The 18,578-nt window shown below is 47.7% G+C and overlaps 7 protein-coding genes across 7 annotated transcripts; 2 read left to right on the forward strand and 5 right to left on the reverse strand.

The window, feature by feature from the left end:
• Positions 1-5,173: 5,173 nt before the first annotated feature.
• Positions 5,174-5,847, forward strand: HD556DRAFT_1492577 (uncharacterized protein; the record flags this gene model as incomplete). The annotated part of the gene is made up of 1 exon (XM_041308822.1): positions 5,174-5,847. The coding sequence occupies one exon, from the start codon at positions 5,174-5,176 to the stop codon at positions 5,597-5,599; it is 426 nt and encodes a 141-aa protein (XP_041156795.1). The 3' UTR covers positions 5,600-5,847.
• HD556DRAFT_1492587 (uncharacterized protein) lies at positions 5,576-7,301 on the reverse strand (the record flags this gene model as incomplete). The annotated part of the gene is made up of 6 exons (XM_041308823.1): positions 5,576-5,993; positions 6,037-6,102; positions 6,163-6,273; positions 6,341-6,716; positions 6,774-6,881; positions 6,936-7,301. 6 exons carry the CDS (start codon positions 7,299-7,301, stop codon positions 5,824-5,826), a joined length of 1,197 nt encoding a protein of 398 aa, XP_041156796.1. The 3' UTR covers positions 5,576-5,823.
• A 162-nt stretch (positions 7,302-7,463) lies between these two features.
• HD556DRAFT_1243401 (uncharacterized protein) lies at positions 7,464-8,436 on the reverse strand (the record flags this gene model as incomplete). The annotated part of the gene is made up of 3 exons (XM_041298370.1): positions 7,464-7,976; positions 8,038-8,281; positions 8,333-8,436. The coding sequence occupies 3 exons, from the start codon at positions 8,434-8,436 to the stop codon at positions 7,464-7,466; spliced, it is 861 nt and encodes a 286-aa protein (XP_041156797.1).
• A 936-nt stretch (positions 8,437-9,372) lies between these two features.
• Positions 9,373-9,759, reverse strand: HD556DRAFT_1243357 (uncharacterized protein; the record flags this gene model as incomplete). The annotated part of the gene is made up of 1 exon (XM_041298365.1): positions 9,373-9,759. The coding sequence occupies one exon, from the start codon at positions 9,757-9,759 to the stop codon at positions 9,373-9,375; it is 387 nt and encodes a 128-aa protein (XP_041156798.1).
• Positions 9,760-11,045: 1,286 nt separating this feature from the next.
• On the reverse strand, positions 11,046-11,630 carry HD556DRAFT_1213885 (uncharacterized protein; the record flags this gene model as incomplete). Its single annotated transcript, XM_041296631.1, has 3 exons — positions 11,046-11,193; positions 11,245-11,471; positions 11,520-11,630. Coding segments are annotated over 3 exons (486 nt in total), but the record flags the coding sequence as incomplete, so codon positions are not given.
• A 595-nt stretch (positions 11,631-12,225) lies between these two features.
• On the reverse strand, positions 12,226-12,690 carry HD556DRAFT_1243428 (uncharacterized protein; the record flags this gene model as incomplete). Its single annotated transcript, XM_041298372.1, has 1 exon — positions 12,226-12,690. A coding segment is annotated over one exon (465 nt), but the record flags the coding sequence as incomplete, so codon positions are not given.
• Positions 12,691-13,305: 615 nt separating this feature from the next.
• Positions 13,306-14,664, forward strand: HD556DRAFT_1396128 (uncharacterized protein). The gene is made up of 4 exons (XM_041303697.1): positions 13,306-13,491; positions 13,558-13,751; positions 13,804-13,834; positions 13,976-14,664. Exons 1-4 carry the CDS (start codon positions 13,396-13,398, stop codon positions 14,468-14,470), a joined length of 816 nt encoding a protein of 271 aa, XP_041156801.1. The 5' UTR covers positions 13,306-13,395; the 3' UTR covers positions 14,471-14,664.
• Positions 14,665-18,578: the final 3,914 nt, after the last annotated feature.

The raw sequence follows: 18,578 nt of genomic DNA on the forward strand, positions 1-18,578 counted from the left end.
AATCGCTGACAGTGCACGCTCCTCGGTAGTATTTTTTTGTATCCTCACACGTCTTATCTAGCATTTTAAAGCGAACGAAATTCCACATCGGCTCCGATATACAAATGGCTGTAAGTAGACCCATGTTTTCTCCATGCATCTTCATTGATTCCACGAATTACTAGCAACTCGCGCGTCAGTGTCACGAATTATACTGCACCAATGTGAAAGAAGAAACACGACCCACAAAGCACATGTACCAGAACTGCCGTTCCAGTGAGTCATGTAATCAAATACAGGATATAAAGAAGCTCACGCAAACCCCACGACTGCAGGTGTTACATTGTGAACTGTGGTGGCAAAACCAGTCACATTTATCAGTGTCAGCGTCAATGGCCTTGGCTGAGATTGCTGATGTCAAAGCAACAACAAGGGCAAGGTGCATTGCCAAGGAGAAACGCATTGTGAGTAAGGACGTGATGTGGGATCAGAACCTGAAGGAGATAGTACGGAGACAGCTTGCTTTTATATGCTGAGTATGGTTCCTTACAGTAATGGATGTAAGTTGCAGGAAGCGTGCACCGCTGATCCACCGGAATACGGCTAGCCTTTCAAAGGTCCTCTGAAATTCTTTTTGCGTGGTCGTGCCGGGTATGACATGGGTTGACCTGGCGTATCATCATGGGGCTACCCGCATCCACCCGCCGGGTCAGAACATCGCGGGTGCGGGTGGACTCGTGGTTGAAGCAGTGACCAGGTGGACAGAAAAGAAATACGAGGACGTCAGTATGGAATATGTTTAACCAATCAATCAGAGTAAACATAGTATAACGGTATCCCCCATTGATCCATCGGAATGCCCTGGCTAGCCTTTCGAGGGTCCCCTGTGTGGTCGTGCCCTCAAACAAGAGGGTTCATCAGGGTGGTGCTACCCACTGCCCGAGGTACCAGAATTTTCAGAGGGCTTCTAGGTCAGACCATTGAGGGGAAGCGGGTGGACCCATGGTTGAACCCGCAAGTGGTAGGCATGCTCTTTCACGAGAGGTGTCATCCTAAAACTGCAAGAGTGCAAGTACTTTCAGTTAGTAATATTTGGCGTAAGCAAGCAAGTACAGTATTAGTATTTACTAGTAGACATGTTGGGTGTCTTCTTCCTGCCAAGGCAGATTGGCTTAATTTGTCTCTATATGATTTGCTCAAGGCATGGATGCATGACACCACATAAGAATAGACCCAGCCCTCCCATAGCTATAGCTATAGCCTATATAGCACGACTAAGATCAATTTACGATATACGGAGACTAAGGGCCGTGCGAACAAAACACCAAGAACAGCTGTGTTTAGGGCAGCAAAGGAGTCAACTGTTATAGCGGGAATTGAGTATTGAATCTCCTCCCTGGACCCTCATCACAAAAGTGTGGACGCCCTTGTTTGCAGCTCTCAGCTAATGGCTGGATTTTTGCATCTGGTCCCCGTCATGGCCACTGTTTCATCGATATATGTTCCTCCTGCACGTGTTGCCCACGCGATTACAAGTTGTGAAGCTGTACGCTGGCTGCTGTAGTTGTAACGCCCAATTCTACTCGATATTCATGATCTCTACTGCCCTCAGTGGCAGAAAAAAAAGTCCTGCCATTTAGGTAAGTCATGTATCAAATCCAGGAAAACTACTGATACTCACGCAGAGCCCGTCAGTGCAATTAGACTTGGCACATTGACTGTCAAAAAAGCACGACTTGGGACAATTGACATCGGCCCCAGTCGTATCGGCGGGCAGGGCAGAGATTGTTGATGCTAAAGCAGCGGCAACAGCGAGGACAGTTGCAGAGGAGAAACGCATTTTTTGAAGTGACTTGTGTGATATGGGATGGGATAAATAACAAGGAAACGGCTAGCTTTTATGTGCTGAATGTTGCTCTTGCGTACGTGGTCTACCTCTAAATGGAGAAAAATAATACTAGCAGATCTTGCCAGCTAAAGTCTGGGCATAAAATTATTGGATATTCGCATTTACAACCAGCTGTCGACGACTTGGTACCAAAAGCGCTCAACATCTCGGAGTCTATCGTCATTGCCAGCCAAGGTCTATTGTGAATTGGGTGTAGAGCTGCTGAACATTGGCTGTCGTCGCCGTGAGTTGCAAATCCTCATCATATGATTGATTACCGCGACAGCTGTAGACATAAGGTTGACCCGACGTATCATGCTACCCGCATCCACCCGCCGGGTCAGAGCATCGCGGGTGTGGGTGGACCGTGTTGAATCCGCAGTGACCAAGTGTATGATGTGTGAAAAGAAATACGAAGACGTCAGTATGGGATATGTTCAACCAATCAGAGTCAACCTATAGTATCCCTCGTTGATCTATCGGAATGCCCTGGCTAGCCTTTCGAGGGTCCCTTGAAAATCTTGCGTGGTCGTGCGAGTATGACACGGGTTGACCACCCAACCCGAGGTACCAGGGGGCTACCCGCATCCGCCAGGTCAGAGCATTGGGGTGGGGGGAGCGGGTGGATTCGTGGTTGAATCCGCAGGTGGTACGGGTCCAAGTCGTCCACGGATGACCAAGTATACTATAATGTGCAGAGGAGTAAATACGAAGACTCGCCTCACCAAATTCTCTAAAAGGTTTGCAACCCTCTCGCACACCTCCACGATGTATGCTCTTTCACGAGAGGTGTCATCCTAAAATTGCAAGAGCGTAAGCTCAGTTAATATTGTGCGGAAGCAAGTGAGTACAGTATTAATATTTCACAAAGACACGCCTTCGGTCGTCTGTTTTCTGTTCAACAGTGTCTACAGTGGCAAGTCACTGAATACAATGTTTGCACAATCTTGTCCTCCGTTCGTCTCCGCAAATAGACACAGCGTGTCTCTTCGCGTTCTGAAGATCTGACCCTTGACAAAGCCATATACAATTGACCGTCAGCAAACTGATCCTTTCACAGGTCAGACCGGTCAATGTGGACGGTCCGTGCTAAGAAAGTGTGGTCACCCATGCTCCGAAATTAATTCTCATTGACACGAATATCCACATTTCTGGAGTGGCAATAAATCCGTCGTATCGCCAAAAGTTCTTCTTATCTATTTGATACCTGCTTCTGTTTTGAAGACCAACGACGAAGCAGAAGTCTATGGCGCTGGATTCGTTCAACTATTCCCCACACATAAAATACACATACAGACACACGACACATAAACACAGCCACGCATTCACATGCACACAACATTTGAAGACAACACGCATGCAACACATTTGCATACATATTCGTCGAAGTCCCCAGTACGTAGCCTAGACCCAAATTAATGCTAATTTTTAACAAGTCAATTTTGAACTTCAGAACCCACTGTGTGGTTTTGAAGCCGTTCGAAGGCAAGGCTTTCGTCTTCTCCTACTACCCTCCTGCCTCTAATGCCATTCTACAGCTTCGATCCAGAAACCTATGTGATTTTGAAGCCGTTCGAACGTTCGAAGGCCTTGTCGTCATCTCCTACAACCCTCCTGCCTCCGCCTCCATCCTACGTCCCCCGTCCAGCTTCAATCCAGAACCCAGTGTGATTTTGAAGCCGTTCGAAGGCCTGTCGTCTTCTCCTACCACCCTCCTGCCTCCACCGCCATCCTGCATCCCCCGTCCAGCTTCGATCCAGAAACTTGTGTGATTTTGAAGCCGTTCGAACTTCGAAGGCCTTTCGTCTTCTCCTACCACCCTCCTGCCTCCGCCGCCATCCTACATCCCCCGTCCAGCTTCGATCCAAAAACTGTGTGATTTTGAAGCCGTTCGAAGGCCTAATATGCGCAACTTCATGTATTACTAGTTACCTTACATGACAATGTAAAAATGTTCTCTGATCACACTTAAATTCATTTGCGCGTCTTACACTACAACATCCACTTGAACCGTGTTTGCAGGAAGTGGTACCAGCAGGATAAGCAATGTCAGAGGTTTGTTTTATTTGCTTAGCGAATTTTTTAGGTGAGTAATATGAAGGAGGATTAGATGGAGGAATGGGGAGATTAAACTGTGGATTAGAGCTAAGTGAAGGGACCGGAGAAATTTTCGGAACCGTAGTAGTAGGGCATTGTAGTCAAGCATAGTAGTGTCCGAGTTGTGGCCAGTGCGAAGTGACTATGATGAAATATATGTCAGAGGAAGCTTCAAATTCTATGGGACAAAATTAAAGCCAAAGTTTAATGGAACCAATGAAATAGTCAGTTGTCCAAGGGTTGTGGAATGGGCGTGACAACGGATCATTAATATCCGGGTGACCACGCAAGATATCATTCCTCGTTGGTTCGACTGAAACGAGAGGGCGGAAAAGTGGTCGAAAAGCTATGGACGTCGCAGATGAATGATTCCGAGTCTGCAGGCCTGTGAAGACTTCTTGTAAGTCAACTTTCTGTTCTTCATCTTTAATTGAAGGCATCACAGTCAGAGAGCGCAGAGCGCGTCTCTGAGTCTGCGGTGAGAGTGACATTCCCTTCAGACTACTGGGCAGCGTGTCAAGACCGTTATCTGAATCGGAATCGGAAGCGAAAACTGTAAAATCTTAAGTGTTAGACGTCCACTGAGCAGATAGAAAAAAGAACTCGAACTTGCGTTTAACGTGACTTGAAGAGCCTGAGTTTTCCTTGTTCTCTGAATTCATTCGAGATGTTGATGCAATGGGCTGACCGCGAGCTGGTTTATTTTTTTAATACAATGTAAGCGGTTTGTAGTGATGTGCACGGCCCGGCTTCAGGCCGTGGGCCAGGCCAAGCCGGGCCTGAATAGGCCAAGCCAAGCCGGGCCAAACTCACGGCCTGGTGACGGCTTTGGCCTGGCTTGACATTATGAAAAGCCGAAGCCGCCGGCTCGGGCCGCGGCTTTTGAAACTGTGCCTGAGCCTTGCGGCGCCCAAGCTCAACTGAGAATCTGGTTTCTATCTCGTCTTGTTTTAGCTTTTTAATCACTTCCATCGTGCTTCACGTCTCTTAACTATACCAACTATCGACATCAAGCTGTAGAAACCAGCCAAGATCACTCCCTCTTTGCAATACCCTTCTGGCTTTCTGATTCAAGTGTCCGTCATGAGTGTGTGTATAGATCTAGTACGCTCATTCGTCCTTGTAACTAAAATCTGAACTTACTATCATATCTATTAAAGGCCCATCATGGCTCAATCAGGAAGACACTGGCACCCCAATCCACAACTCATGCAGCAACATTCTATGCCACAGGGTTGGCAAGGCACCTGGCCCCCACCAGCTGGTGTTGCTCTTCCTCCAAACTTTCCTGGTCCACCATCCATGCCGCCTGGCGCCAACACTCACCCACATTGGAAAGCTGGCTTTTGGCAGTATAAACCTACCTCCAACATGAATGGTGCAGGTCCCGGTGTTTACTGGGCAACCGGCATGAGGTGGGCTCGGAATGTCCCTGCTAACTTTAATCCTTACAAGCGCGTCCCCCGTCCTGCAAGCCCGAGCTACTGGAGGACACAGCTCTCCGAAAATGGTCTTGGTTTTGGAGAAAGAACATGGTCCCTGCAAGGTGTGTGCGTGATTTGGCCTCCAAACTACGTTCGCAAGATGGAAGGCGTATCGAATCTAACATATGCATGTCTGAACTCGGTACAGTAGCGCTCCTCCTTTAGAGTCAAAATTCACCACCGCAACCCTCACCCGTGCACTTGGATCCAGTGTTCCCTTTCTACTCATGCATCTCCCTCCACCTCCGTCAATCTCTTCGGGTAACGCATGTCACGAAGAAACCGCCGAAATTCCACCGCCGCTCTCGACTGCCGCGATTTATCTGCAGGTGAGTCATGTGGTTGAATCCTGGTTTCACAACGACCTGCTCATGCTCACTTTGTCAGAATCGCAAATTCCCTACTCGAGCCGCGGCTCAGGCCAGAGCCGGGCCAAAGCCAGCTGTCATTTGCGGCTTTGGCCCGGCTTGGATTTTTTGCAGGCCAGAGCCGTCTGAAGCCAGGCCAAAGCCGCGGCTTTTGGGCCAAGCCGGGCCGGAACATCACTAGCGGTTTGTTCATGTAGCAAAATTACAAGATAGTACTTACTTCCACGCAGTTTCTTTCGAGCTGGTTCTTCGTGTTTGGTGTACCGGATTGAGTGTTTTGGACGTGCTGAAGTGAAAAACGATTCAGTGACCGTCACTGATGGTGCACGTGAGCACTTTCACCAACCTGTCTTAGGCTCATCATCTCGATCTTCTCCTGCCTCGGAATCTGTATCAATGATGATCACGTCTGGGTCCCATTGTGCGCAAATGTGCTCAGGTATGTACTTCCGGTTAGCTGTTGCATTCACACTGGTTAGAAAATCTCATCCGTGATGAGCCATTGATGGCACTGGCAGGCTCACCAATAAAAATATTAGTCGCTGCAAGAGGTGCGTTATCTCTGCCTCTGTACCGCTCAAGATGTTTGCCGTTTGGCAGTGGCTCAGGTGCAACACTCAGCCAGCGGTTTTCTTTCGAAATCAACACCCACAATGCTCCGTTATCGACAGCCTTCCCCTTCACATCATCATTCTGTACGGAGTCAAGGTACTCAAAGACTTTTGGAAAAAGTCTTCGAAAATATTCTTCGACTTCTTGAAATGTCCAGTCCGGGCAAAAGCTGAAATCCACTTTGTTGTCCTCAGGCTCGTCTTCGTCAAAGTGAGCACATCCCCTTCGCTTGAGTTTTGACACCTCTGTCTTCACAGGTGGGACCCTGCTCATCAATTGTCCTTTGTCCTTTGACCCGCTGAGTAAGCTCCGAGTCGTAGCATTGGCTTGTTTAGGTTAACGTACATCGAGGTAATTGATCAAGACAGCGACAGCGCCAACTTGAATCTGGACCTGTTGTTGCTTCAATGAGCTGCTGCCAGTGGCCCGTCTTGAAGATACAACCCTGCCCCCCTAAATGAAAGCTGAGTATGCTGGAGGTAACAAACATTAGGCGATTTTGCTCACTGTGACTTTCCGCTTTATAGTTGGGCGGAATCCTGACATGACTTCACTTCTCGTGGCTGCGACTGTCTTCCGACTGTCAGTTGACACCTCAAATTTGAGTTCCGGGCCTTGCCCAGCACGTCGGGCAAGTGATTGCTTGTATATCGCTGTCACTCCAGCTCGTTCCTTTGGTGTGGCAGCTGCTGGTTTGGATGGCTTCGGACCACCTGGATTCACTGGCAGTGCAGGAGGCACCAATGGCTCGGCCACTGGTGCAGGCTGTTGAGGTCGAGGATGTTTGCTCTTCCCGTGCAAACATTCGGTGCAAAGCTCTCTTTGGCCAATAGGAACATTTGTGGGTGCGGAGTACTCTTCGCAATAGCACATTTCTGGTTCGAGATGATTACCTTTGCAATACACCAGATTTGACATTGCGAGTAGGATGGAAGAGAGAACCGGATCAAAAACAGGTCGGTCAAGTGCGGGATTTATACACAGTGGGTTCCTGGCCATAGTTGTACTCCGAACGTGATCCATTAATATATTGAATTAGAAAAATACATCTGCTTCAAAATGCTCTAGCACGCTAACTGCCTGAGCCCATAGCATCGAACGAGTCCTCCAGATAGGGTCTGCCAAAGATACTTCAACATATATCTCCCTCCGTCTACCAACTCGTAGATGTTCTGTTGTGTTTTCGTCATAGTCATCCTCACCCTCCTGCAAATTATATCCCACTGGTATGATACCCTCAGTAATAACCTCGTCGAGTATCCCGAAGAATACATTTTCATCTTCCTCATTCAGAAAAGGGGTATTACCATCAGGAACCTCAATGGCATCATGTAGGACATCGTTTGCTTGATCGCGCTCGATACGATCAATAACACCATCTTCCTCGTTCTCTAACTCATCGTTTGGGTGGCCAGCACCTGTCTGATTGAGATGGCGGATTGTCTCTCTGCGATCGATACCATAATAACGCTGCAGAGTTGCAGGATGGATCCCCTCGAACTCATCTTCGTAGATGCCTAACAATGCCTGTCCTAGAAGACGCATATCCTTCATAGTCATCAGATAGCAATTACACCACTGCACCAGTACTTGCTGAGTGAATACTGACCTGAGGGCTTCGATTATTGGTTTCAGAACCACAAATCGGATGGGAATTCCATTCTCGTTGAAATTGTCGGCAATCGTCATCGAGTGCACTTGAGAAGAGCACACTAAGCAGCCAGAGGTGCCCTGGCTTGTCAATGTCAAGCTTATGAAGTCGTTCGAGCCTGGTAAAAAATCCACGCCATCGGCGTGCAAACTGTGTGCCCACTTCAACCCACAGCCGTTCAATGCGTGAATTTCGTGTTGATCTAATATCAGGTATTGTTAGTCGCGGAATGTTTCAAGAGGCTACACCTTACGATCCCCATAGAAATGAGCCGCGATTATGGCCATTTGTTGCAACTAAATGTGTAGTGACCTGAAGGTTCTCCCCTCCACGATCTCCACGAACACGAGATGGCATGCCATATTCATCTCTTGCGTGCATGAACAGTTCCAATACAGTCGATGCACGATTGTTTGTGCTGGCCCGTAGCCCCGTTATCTGTTGAAATATTAGTGAGTTATTATGCTTTCCTTATCATTAATAATGGATTCACAGTGCGACAATACCCATCTAGGGCTGTTCACCGTACCGTATACGGCGTACGGCCGTACCGTATACGGTGTGCTGCCATATGAAGCTAAAACATAACCGTCTATTACGGATGAAAAAAAATATGCTGACGGTACGGTACGGTGTGCTTTACGGCCGTATACGGTAGTATACGGTACATACGGTACATTAAACGAGGTCTTGGACTGCAGCATGAGCCAAACGAAGCTTTGCCTTCAGCAACATTAGCATCCTGATTGTCTCAGGCTTGAGGCTTGCACGCCGCATAGAGACTGTGTCCCGACCCCCAGAAAAAATACGTTCAACGGCAACAGCAGACCCTGCAAATAGCGCGAAGACAATAATTAGATACTATGAATGTTTTAGATAGGCTATACACTCACCAGGGATTGCAAGAACATCACGCGCGAGACGAGAAAGGTTGGGAAATTGTGCACGACGACCTGCCCACCACTGAATGGGGTCACAAGTATCGAAATCCTCCTGCGGGAGCTTCAAGTAGTGCTCGAATTCATCTATCGTCACATTCGATCGCTTCTTGTACCTTGCTGTGAAGTTGACCTTCGTCGGAGACTGGCGCCCAGTGTTCTCTGGGCCTGCTTCAGTGGGAGATGACGAAGGGATTGATTGCGCCACCCTTGTAGCATACTCCTTCTTATAAAGAGCATGCAGATTGCTCTTCTGCGTCTCGATATGCATTTGTGCGGTGATATCATCTCCGCAGTCGCTGTGGAGCCCATTGTACGAGATGCGGGGTCAAGAACTTATGGAATAGTTGATTAGCTAGCCAAACAAACTCACAATGAAAGGTAACATACTTGAAGCCCAGACGTAGAAAGGCGACTCGTCAATCTTGAAGTAATAATCACTGAGCTTACGATGAGCACTTGTTAGCGCAGACCACAGCTTCACTGGAGCTGAATCCGGAAGTTCTGCCAAGTCATCTCGAATCGACTCCTGGAGTCCACGGAATATTGCGTGTGCGGTAGATAGCATGGGACGCTTTGTCGTGGACATTTGTGTGGTAGCAGAGCGAAAGGCCTTCAACCATTTCGTGACCAGCTCAATCCCTGCCCAATCGGCATCAGAGAGTTCATATGGACTGAGGTCACGAGTCTTCGCAACGAAGTCATCAATAGCTTGACGAAAATCAAGTGCCCGACGTAGCATTTGATGCGTGGACGACCAACGAGTCTTGACGTCTAAGATAAGCATGAGGGCGACTTGACTCGTCGCATTCTCAGCCTTCTTAAGGGACAACGTGACTTCTGCAAGCCACGCTTTCCGTCGCTGTGGGCTTGAACGGACAGAACGGACAATCTTTCGAAGCTGGTTTCATGTTAGTGGTAAAATATGTAACACATAGCGTAGTCTGACATACCTTTGTAACAGCAGACAGTACCTGCTGTAGCGACTCGAAGTCATCGCTTTTATCAGTATCGCCTTCAGCCTCGTCAAGAAGAGCTGCATAGTCATCATGCTCGCGATCGAGCGGTGCTGTGACTGATTCTTGATATGACATTGCAACTCGTTTATTGATAGCTCCAATACATTCAAGCAGCTGCATGGCGGCCAAATGGACAATGTGCGGCAAGCAGCGGATGCGCGAGTGCTTATCGGAGAAGTCAATTCCTTCATCGGCACACTTCTCTCCAAGTGTTTGAAGTAGGGTGTCGTTATTTGAGGCGTTATCACACACAACTGCCATGATCCTATTTTTCAGTCCATATAGCTCCAAGGTATTCCAAACCGCTTCGGCAAGATTAGCGCCGCTATGCTCCCCAATAATCTCACGGAAATCGATTAAAAGTTCTTCAAGTTTCCAGTCGTTCGTGATATAATGCATGACAATGGCCAGGAAAGCGAATTGATTACTTGAGGTCCATGCGTCGAGAGAGAGGCTGACTTTAGACTCGAGATTCTGTCATATAGACAATTAGTCGTTGTTTGTTGGCTTGACTCGACTCGACTCGACTTACCTCAATCATGTCCTTAACACCTTGAATAGTATCTTCTCCCATCTTCATAACACGGCGCTTGATGGCAAGTCTTCCAGGGATGTGAAGTGGGGAGCCTCCATGTGCGTAGTCGAGGAGTGCTTTGAACTCTGGTCGTTCTACCTCCTCAAACGGCTGGTCACACGCCACAAGCCACTGTGTGAGCAGCTCTTCAAACCTTGCTTGGTTCCAGTTGCCAAAAGCTTTGGTAACCTGCTTGTTGAATGCATCGACAATGTTTACTGATGCTTGCTCGAGCTGGACCAGATATTGCACAGCTGCGGCAGGATCGAGAACCTTCTCTCCCCGTGCGATCCTGAGTTCGTCGTCGGTAGGTGGGGTCCCACGGGACTTCAAGAGCAGATATAGTCGATACATTGGTGGAAAATGAGTCTTCAGATGACTGATCAAACCTGAAACTAGTAAGAAACAAGACATGCCGTCAAAATGTAACATACCATTCAAACTGCTTTTCATCGCACGCGTGATGGTAAGGACCTTGCGGTTGCCCAAATAGCATTTGTAGTGTTTGTCGCCAACGTCGCCTGCTTGTCCGTCGGAATTCATCTCCACAAGCTCGTAGAAATAATAGATTGGATTGCGCTTGCTGGCCTGCTAATGATTTGGAGTGACCCGAGTTAGAATAGCTATAAACAACAGGAAAGAACTCACCTTCGATAGTTGGGGAAGAGCTGAGCTCGTCGATGGCTGTAAGCTACCACTGTCCTCGTCATCTACTTCCTCCACGCAAGCACGCTTGGATGCCTGGGAGTCGCTGGTGGCAGGCAAAGGTCGGTTGGCCTTGCGCTTCGTTTTCTGTCGGAGTTGGCGTGTGTCGTTTCCCCCTCGTTGTGGTACAGTTTTCGTAGGCAGCATTGCAGCAAGCTACATAATTAGTAAGACCAGTGAAGAGAAACACGAGAAATAACTTACCTCCACATTTGTTATCTCCTGGACATCACTGTTAGAGCCTAATGACTCTGACTCCGAGCTAGAGTCAGAGTCATCCCCTGTGAAATCACCGTCATCGGCATCTGAAGGGTCAACTGGGAGAGATGGAAAAAAGTTGTCATTGTTGATAATGCCAGCGCTCTTCTTGGGTAAACGACGAGATCGGCGATGGCGACGCAGAGGCTGATCATCACCTTCACGTTCAGCCTGAATTAGGGCGTTCATGCGGTCAGGATTCTTGGGACGTTTTCCACGGCCAAGAACCACCTGAAAAGCTTGATCCTCGGCGAGTGCACATGTGTCTGGAGCGTCAGATGACATCGAGTAAAAATACGGGAACTGGGAGGGGGAAAAGCAAGCAATGGGAGGAAAGGAACAGCGCCAGGAGATATCTTGACCGGTATCATGGTTCCTCCTGGATCGGGGCAAAGTAATCAAAGAATATATGATCTGGACATGACATAGAACATGTTAGAGTGGGGTTGATTAGAGATTATAGTAGAAAACATACCACTGGCAGTACTTTGAGGATCTCCATAGTGTGAGGATCAGGTCCGGAATTGACTTGTTGCGGAATAAGACATGCGGCTACTGCATGTATAAGTCTGAAACTTACACCGTAATACGGCCGTATACGACCGTACAAATACGGCAAAATACGGGGCCTTTATACCCGTACCCCGTCCCGTCAACTCAAGGTTGAAACAACCAACGGTACGGGTACGGTGACCGTATTACGGCCCCGTAAAGTCCCGTCGTACGGTGTACGGTGAACAGCCCTATACCCATCAATAAATCCATGGACAACAAAACACCACCGAATGAGCTTGTGATGACCATCTACATGCCAAAGCGCATTTGGTCGAGCAACTCGGTATTTTCGTCGTCTGGTAACACGTCGTTCTCTCAGCCTTTGTCCTAATCTATCAACTCGGCGCAAGGACTGCCAAACACGGTGCTGCTGGACTTGAACTCCTTGGTGCCGAAGGAAGCCAACAAGGTAACGGAATCCTGATTCTGGTTTGCGTTCCTTGAAAACCTTCACGAGTTGATCGAGATCAGCATCACTAATTGTTGTGAAGCATTGTTGAAGACCATGTTGACGAACAAATTTCCACAAAGTCGTGCGAGACACTCGGAGGAGTTGGGCAAGCTCTGTGAGTGTGATGTTGCGCTGGTTAGATAGGGCCTCACGGACAAATTCAAGATTGATATCTTTTCTCGGATGCCCTCGACGTCCATGACCATGGTCCTCGGTCACAAGTTGTGGGATGATAATGTTTGACTGTTCAACATTTTCCCTACATAGACCAAAGTGACAGTATTGTCAGGTCAGAAGATCCAAATGAGTACCACGAGTATCACTCACACATGGGTGTTTTGGCTGATATCCTCAAGCATTGCAGCTGCTTCACCCACAAGACTTGCACATGCTAGTAGCCAGTCATGAAGAAGCTGGTGATCAGCATCACTTGAATCACTTTCGATGGCCTCAAGCAAGGGTAGGGCCTCCGAAGACAGTGTATCGTAATGATATGCAACTCTGGTTGGTTCTGCATCATTTGACCGAAGCATTCTGATTGCACCATTGTAGATATCACGAATGATACCATCTGCAGCATAGATATTTTGTGGCCATGGATGTTCGCGTTCTGGTAAAGCTGGAAGGTCCATACCAGTCCGCCAGCAGTTGCATTCTAGAGGTGATGAAGCGAAAAAGAACCAATGAACCCTTGTGTGGTAAGCGTGACTTGTCTACCGCACCTCCCACTAGCCTATACTACATTTACGTCCTTCAAGTTTGTGCTCTGAACTAAAGCCTCATAGTGTTTCCATCTCGCGGATAATCAGCCAAGACATGTTCGAGGCTCAAACAGCCACATTACTAGCTCCAAGCCTCCTGAAGTTTCGACATCGTCATTTTTATATATATGACGGTACTCACATTTTCCTAGTGCGGATTGTTCACATATATATGCACTCAGTGATTCCCCATGACAATACTAATAACTAAATGCAGGTCGAAAACACATTATTCAAAGTCCATGCGACTCAGTTATCACGCACGTCAATCACATTCGAGGAGATGTTTGCTGTCGGGGGGCAATCACGACCAATAGAGGGCACGGATGGCTCGAGCGACGATCACCCAATTATAATTCCTGAACTCAGCACGAACATGTTCGAGCTCTACCTTTCAGTTGCATACGGCAGGTAAGATAAATTTTCATGTTAGTGCACTGTCTTCTAATGCAGAATTGCACAGTTGGAAACCGGAAGGTCCTACCCATGATGATGTTATTGACCTCCTACGGTTCAGCAACAAGTTCATGAGTCAAAAAGCTCGCGATATTGCCATTCATCACCTTCATGAACAACGATTTTGACACAAACCATATGACCTTCTCGCACTCTGTCTCGAATTCTCAATTACGAAGTTCTTTGTTCCCGCGTTTCAACGTCTCATTGAATTTCGCATCCGAGATATTCCAGGACCAATGCGAAAGAAGCTCGGGTTTGAAGTGTGGAATGCCTTTGTAGATCTAAAAGAGCTTCTTGATGAACACCGTCGCATTGTTGCCTGCGAGGAGCCACCCCTTATCGAGCACGCTGCATGCTGCACTGACAACACTGCATGTTCCATCGACTGGCGGCAACTCTGGTGGAACTCAATGGCCCGTTTTCTTCTTGATGGTCGCAACCCGCAAGTCTTCCGTGAGGCCGTCGATCGTTTCCAGGAGCTTGGTTCTGAAATCGGGAGGATGAACCCGGAGTGTTGGAAAACGCTACTTCAAACAGTGAAGAAAGGAACAGCATTTCATCTTGCTTATGATCTCATTGAGGAGACGGCTCAGCAGCTGTCGGCAGCTCTGATCACGGAGCCTGACCAAATGCTGACACGCGCAGAATTAGATGCTTTCTCATCAAATTAGTAGTCTCGTCGTGGATAAATTTATAGATGATTACATAGGCTGTATAGCCCTGTACTACCTAAGTACTATGTGCATCCGAGTCATGCTGTCTTCAAATGTTGTATGCATGTGAATGCGTGGCTGTGTATATGTGTCGTGTGTCTGTATGTGTATTTTATGTGTGGGGAATAGTTGAACGAATCCAGCGCCATAGAAGTCGCCACGGTACAGTAGACAGGCGCACGCCGCAGCAACACAGTATGACGTGGTGAATGCCAATCATGGCGGTATCTCGTGCTGTAGACTAGTAGATGCGTCTACTTAAATGCATTGGTGACCATTAGTGCCATAGTTGTGGAATAATCACGACAATGGCAATACCAGACATCATTATCGCACCCCCGTTTATGTTGCTATCAAACGGACGTTGATCCCCGAGTAGAGGCGCAATTTTTTCGACAGGACGTTTGGGAATAAGACAGGTCCAGGTCAGACGATATGATACAAAAAAGACTGCACTAGTGTTGTTGACTCGTCAGGATGTTCCACAGTTTAGCCGTAACAGAGCTCGCAGGGTCTTGATGCAAAAAGGTGTCAGACGAAAGTACCACTTTTCAGCAACGTACTCGCCTTTTCGGACACAAATGATCATTCTCATCTGAACCAAAGGTCTAGCTAGAGAAAATCAACTGAGGCGAGTCTATCAACGACATGCACAGCGCCGTCGGTTGCCCTCAACCATCCCACCTGCCAAGTGTAGATCGTTTTGGTCTATATATTGTGATCAAAGTTGTGTCGGCGATTTCTCTTCAGATCTTGAATTGCTCTGGGGTAGTCGTCAAATATGGCAGAGCCAAATTTCCGGAAGGCGTCGACAGACAGTACACCCCATCGCGTCTACTACCCTTTGCTTCTCCCTAACTGTTCTGGTCACTGCTGCCCTTAGACACGGGTAGAGATTCCTCACCTGACATAGCCTGTTTCGCTGTCCATGTCACCGGGTAATCAGGTTACAAGTATGTAGGCAGTACTGTAATACGTCACTGGTTCTTTTGATTTTGTAAAGCGCGTCACTATATGGTTCTTGGGCCCAGATATGAAAATTTCGAAGTGCGATGATCGAACTCCACTGGCAGCTTCACGGCGGTACGTAGTAGTACGTACATAGCGGCCTCAAGCCCTATTTGCTTGCCGATTAATCTCGTTTGAGCTAGAATTTGTGGCTTACGAGACTTCTCGGATTTTGGCCATTGGCTGAGATGGAACTCCACCACTCCACCATGGTCATTGTCGTCGGTGTATCACTGTTCGGTAAATTTTACTGAATGGACCGAACAATAGGTATATATGGAACTGTCCAGGTTGTCTGTAAAAATAGAACTTCGGCGATGTCCAGACGCGGTTAATCTTAACAATGAACCAGAGTGCCCGCCGCCTGGTTACCCTTCCGAAGTACTTCGGCTCCATAAAGCTCCCGAAAAAAACAAGGTGCGTGCAGCGTAACAAAAGAACGTAATGACAAGACCTCGGAAACCTCATCAGCTGCAAATTTACCTCTCACTTACCCGAGTGGTCTGGTGGGTAGCGGGAGACTGCAGGTCGGGCGTGGTGGGCAATAGTAGACACGCGATGGAAAGGTGCTTAACCTTATACACGAGCAGACCTCACCGAGTGGTGCTGGAAGTCTTGACCTCTGCCGTAGATCACGTAACACACGCACCTTATTTTTGGGAGCTTTGGAAGCCGAAGTACTTCGGAAGGGTAACATGTGGGCACCTGCGACCCGTCTCCACCCTTGCTGTAAGGACCGCAGTCATGTAGCCACTACCACGCAGCCTCGGGGAGCCCTCGGGGAGCGCCTAGTGACATCAGGCATGAAGTCATTCCAATTTAAACTTCCAGTACCAACACTGCCCAAATTGTAGTGTCACTGGCAGCTCCGTGGTGATGAAATGGAAGCGTTCACCCCGAGGCCGACAGGTTTAAAAGGCACATGGAACAGCAGTCGCTTCGACCTCGTTATGCACCGACATGTATGTTCGCATCTTCACGATTTCTGCTATCTTCCTTCTCCTTTGCCAAGTCTATGCTATGGTCGTTGATGTCAGTTGTGGTGACGGCCAACTCCGTTGCTGCGCGGAGGTGAGAATGATCCATGAGCGTAGAAAGACACCTCTGCTTACCTGTGTTGCAAAAGGATTCGTCTGAACCGGGGAGTGTGGATGATGAGCAGTGTCAATGCTACTCGGGGAATTGCACAAGTGGCTACGTGACATCTTGTTGCTACACGCTCACGGTAAGTGCCACCACTCGATTCAACAGTGCGGTCAATCTCAGTTTCCAACAGGACTATTATTACTGCAACATGACTACGTCAGATTAACAGCAGGGTTGTTAGTTGTCTTGAAACACGGTACCTGAAGGACATTCCTTAGGTTGCCATGGATGTTCGAACGGATTTATACCATAATATTGTCTTGAATGTAGGATATTCACCGACTTTATAACTTTAGCTATATAGCACAATAACCAAGTTTCTATCATACCACGTTTATAGGCGAGCCTGCGGCACTGCGAGAAACTGGAGTTGGCGAGACCAGAAGAAAATCGACGGACTTCGGTAACGTTGAGAATCAAATCTCCGAGTCGAATTTGACGATATCCCACCGTGAATTAGAAGGGTCGTCCGGTTTTAGCTTAAGCCTGAGGACTGCAAGGTCAAGAGTTTGATAAATGTCAAATTGCAGTATGAGACTGACCTCAGATGTCTGCTTCTCTGACTCGGGGACTTTGCTTCGCGCTGCGCAAATATGACAACGATACTGACTAACTGCCCACAAAATGTGCACGCAAATATCAATGATACTAGAGTGAGTCAGAATGGGCACAAGAAAACTAACCCCGTTGTTGTATTCATGAAAGCAGGAAACAATTGTAGTAAGAGTTACTGGCCCGTTATGTGGTTTGCAGTCTGCAGTGTGCACGACTTTGGTGATGTGACTGGCACTAGTAGTTCCTGAACGAAGCGGCCAATGCCGCAGCACCCTTCGTGTGACTACCCTTCTTAAAAGCAATGAGTTTGAAATATGACAGAGACAGTCGATTCACCTAGATCTCGAAGTTGGACCAAGTGCACTTCAACTGACTTCGAAACAAACGAAGTCAACCGAATTCTCACGTTTTCGAAGTTACCTCACTTCGCTTCGGCGGCAACACTACATCCCATGGTAGAATTCACCAAGTCCACTGTTGGCTGTTACCGTTCTTGCACTGGCATCGTGTTGATCAGGCTATGTAAATCAACCTCAGTGATATGCTCTTGGTCCTTGGTCGCCTACAAGCAGTGACTGCACTAGTACCCGTTTTCACTCGACTAGAATCACCAGATATCGTTAATTCACGTCCCGAAGGTGGACCAGTGACCACACCTGCCATGCAACTTCAAGCGCAAAGACACCATGCCTGTTAACATATTAAATGGAAAATCCATTCGTATGGTCTTCAGCGACACCACCATCTGTTCAATGTTGACCCGATGGCCCATACCTGAACACGTTTTTTTGGAGTCGCCTCGGTAAGAACCGCGTAGAGCAAACGTAGTACACTTGATGGTGCGTCCCTTGTCATGAGAACGTTTCTCATCTCCTCTATTGCCTAGCACCTTTCCCATCCGACTTCAACTTATTCAAGCGCTACCTTGTCGTATCCTACGATTCACGACCCTCTCAATGACTCGATACGTCTGCGTCATTTCCTATCATCTTGGTTCTCTGTCCGATATCTTCCCCTTCATCGAGACAATACAATAAAGTTATGTTCAATTACGAGTCAATAATCCAATGCTGTGATTCCCTCCTGGATGATTTGTCTGTTGTCAGTCGGCATGCCCGTCCGCTTCAACATCAAAGCATACCGAGCCAGCTCTCAAAAGTCTCATGATTGAAAATAAGAATGAACAATTATTTGACGAGTGCAAGCCTAAATCTACATAGCACAAACAGAACGCGATATGACGAAATACGACAAACGGGTGTTGAAACAATACGGTCTGCAGCGCTCAGCAATTAAAACTGGAGTGCCAAGTATAGTACATCATGATAGCATGAGGAAGAGCATCAGAAACAAGGAA

This window comes from Suillus plorans, assembly GCF_016647745.1.
Source record: "Suillus plorans strain S12 chromosome Unknown HD556scaffold_56, whole genome shotgun sequence".
NCBI classification, from domain to species: Eukaryota; Fungi; Basidiomycota; class Agaricomycetes; order Boletales; family Suillaceae; genus Suillus; species Suillus plorans.

Coding starts and splice junctions, on each gene's coding strand:
- HD556DRAFT_1396128 (XM_041303697.1), top strand. CDS start 13,396: ATGTTCGAGGCTCAAACAGCCACATTACTAGCTCCAAGCCTCCTGAAG. Junction 13,492..13,557: donor ACGGTACTCACATTTTCCTA/GTGCGGATTGTT, acceptor AACTAAATGCAG/GTCGAAAACACATTATTCAA. Junction 13,752..13,803: donor CTTTCAGTTGCATACGGCAG/GTAAGATAAATT, acceptor AGAATTGCACAG/TTGGAAACCGGAAGGTCCTA.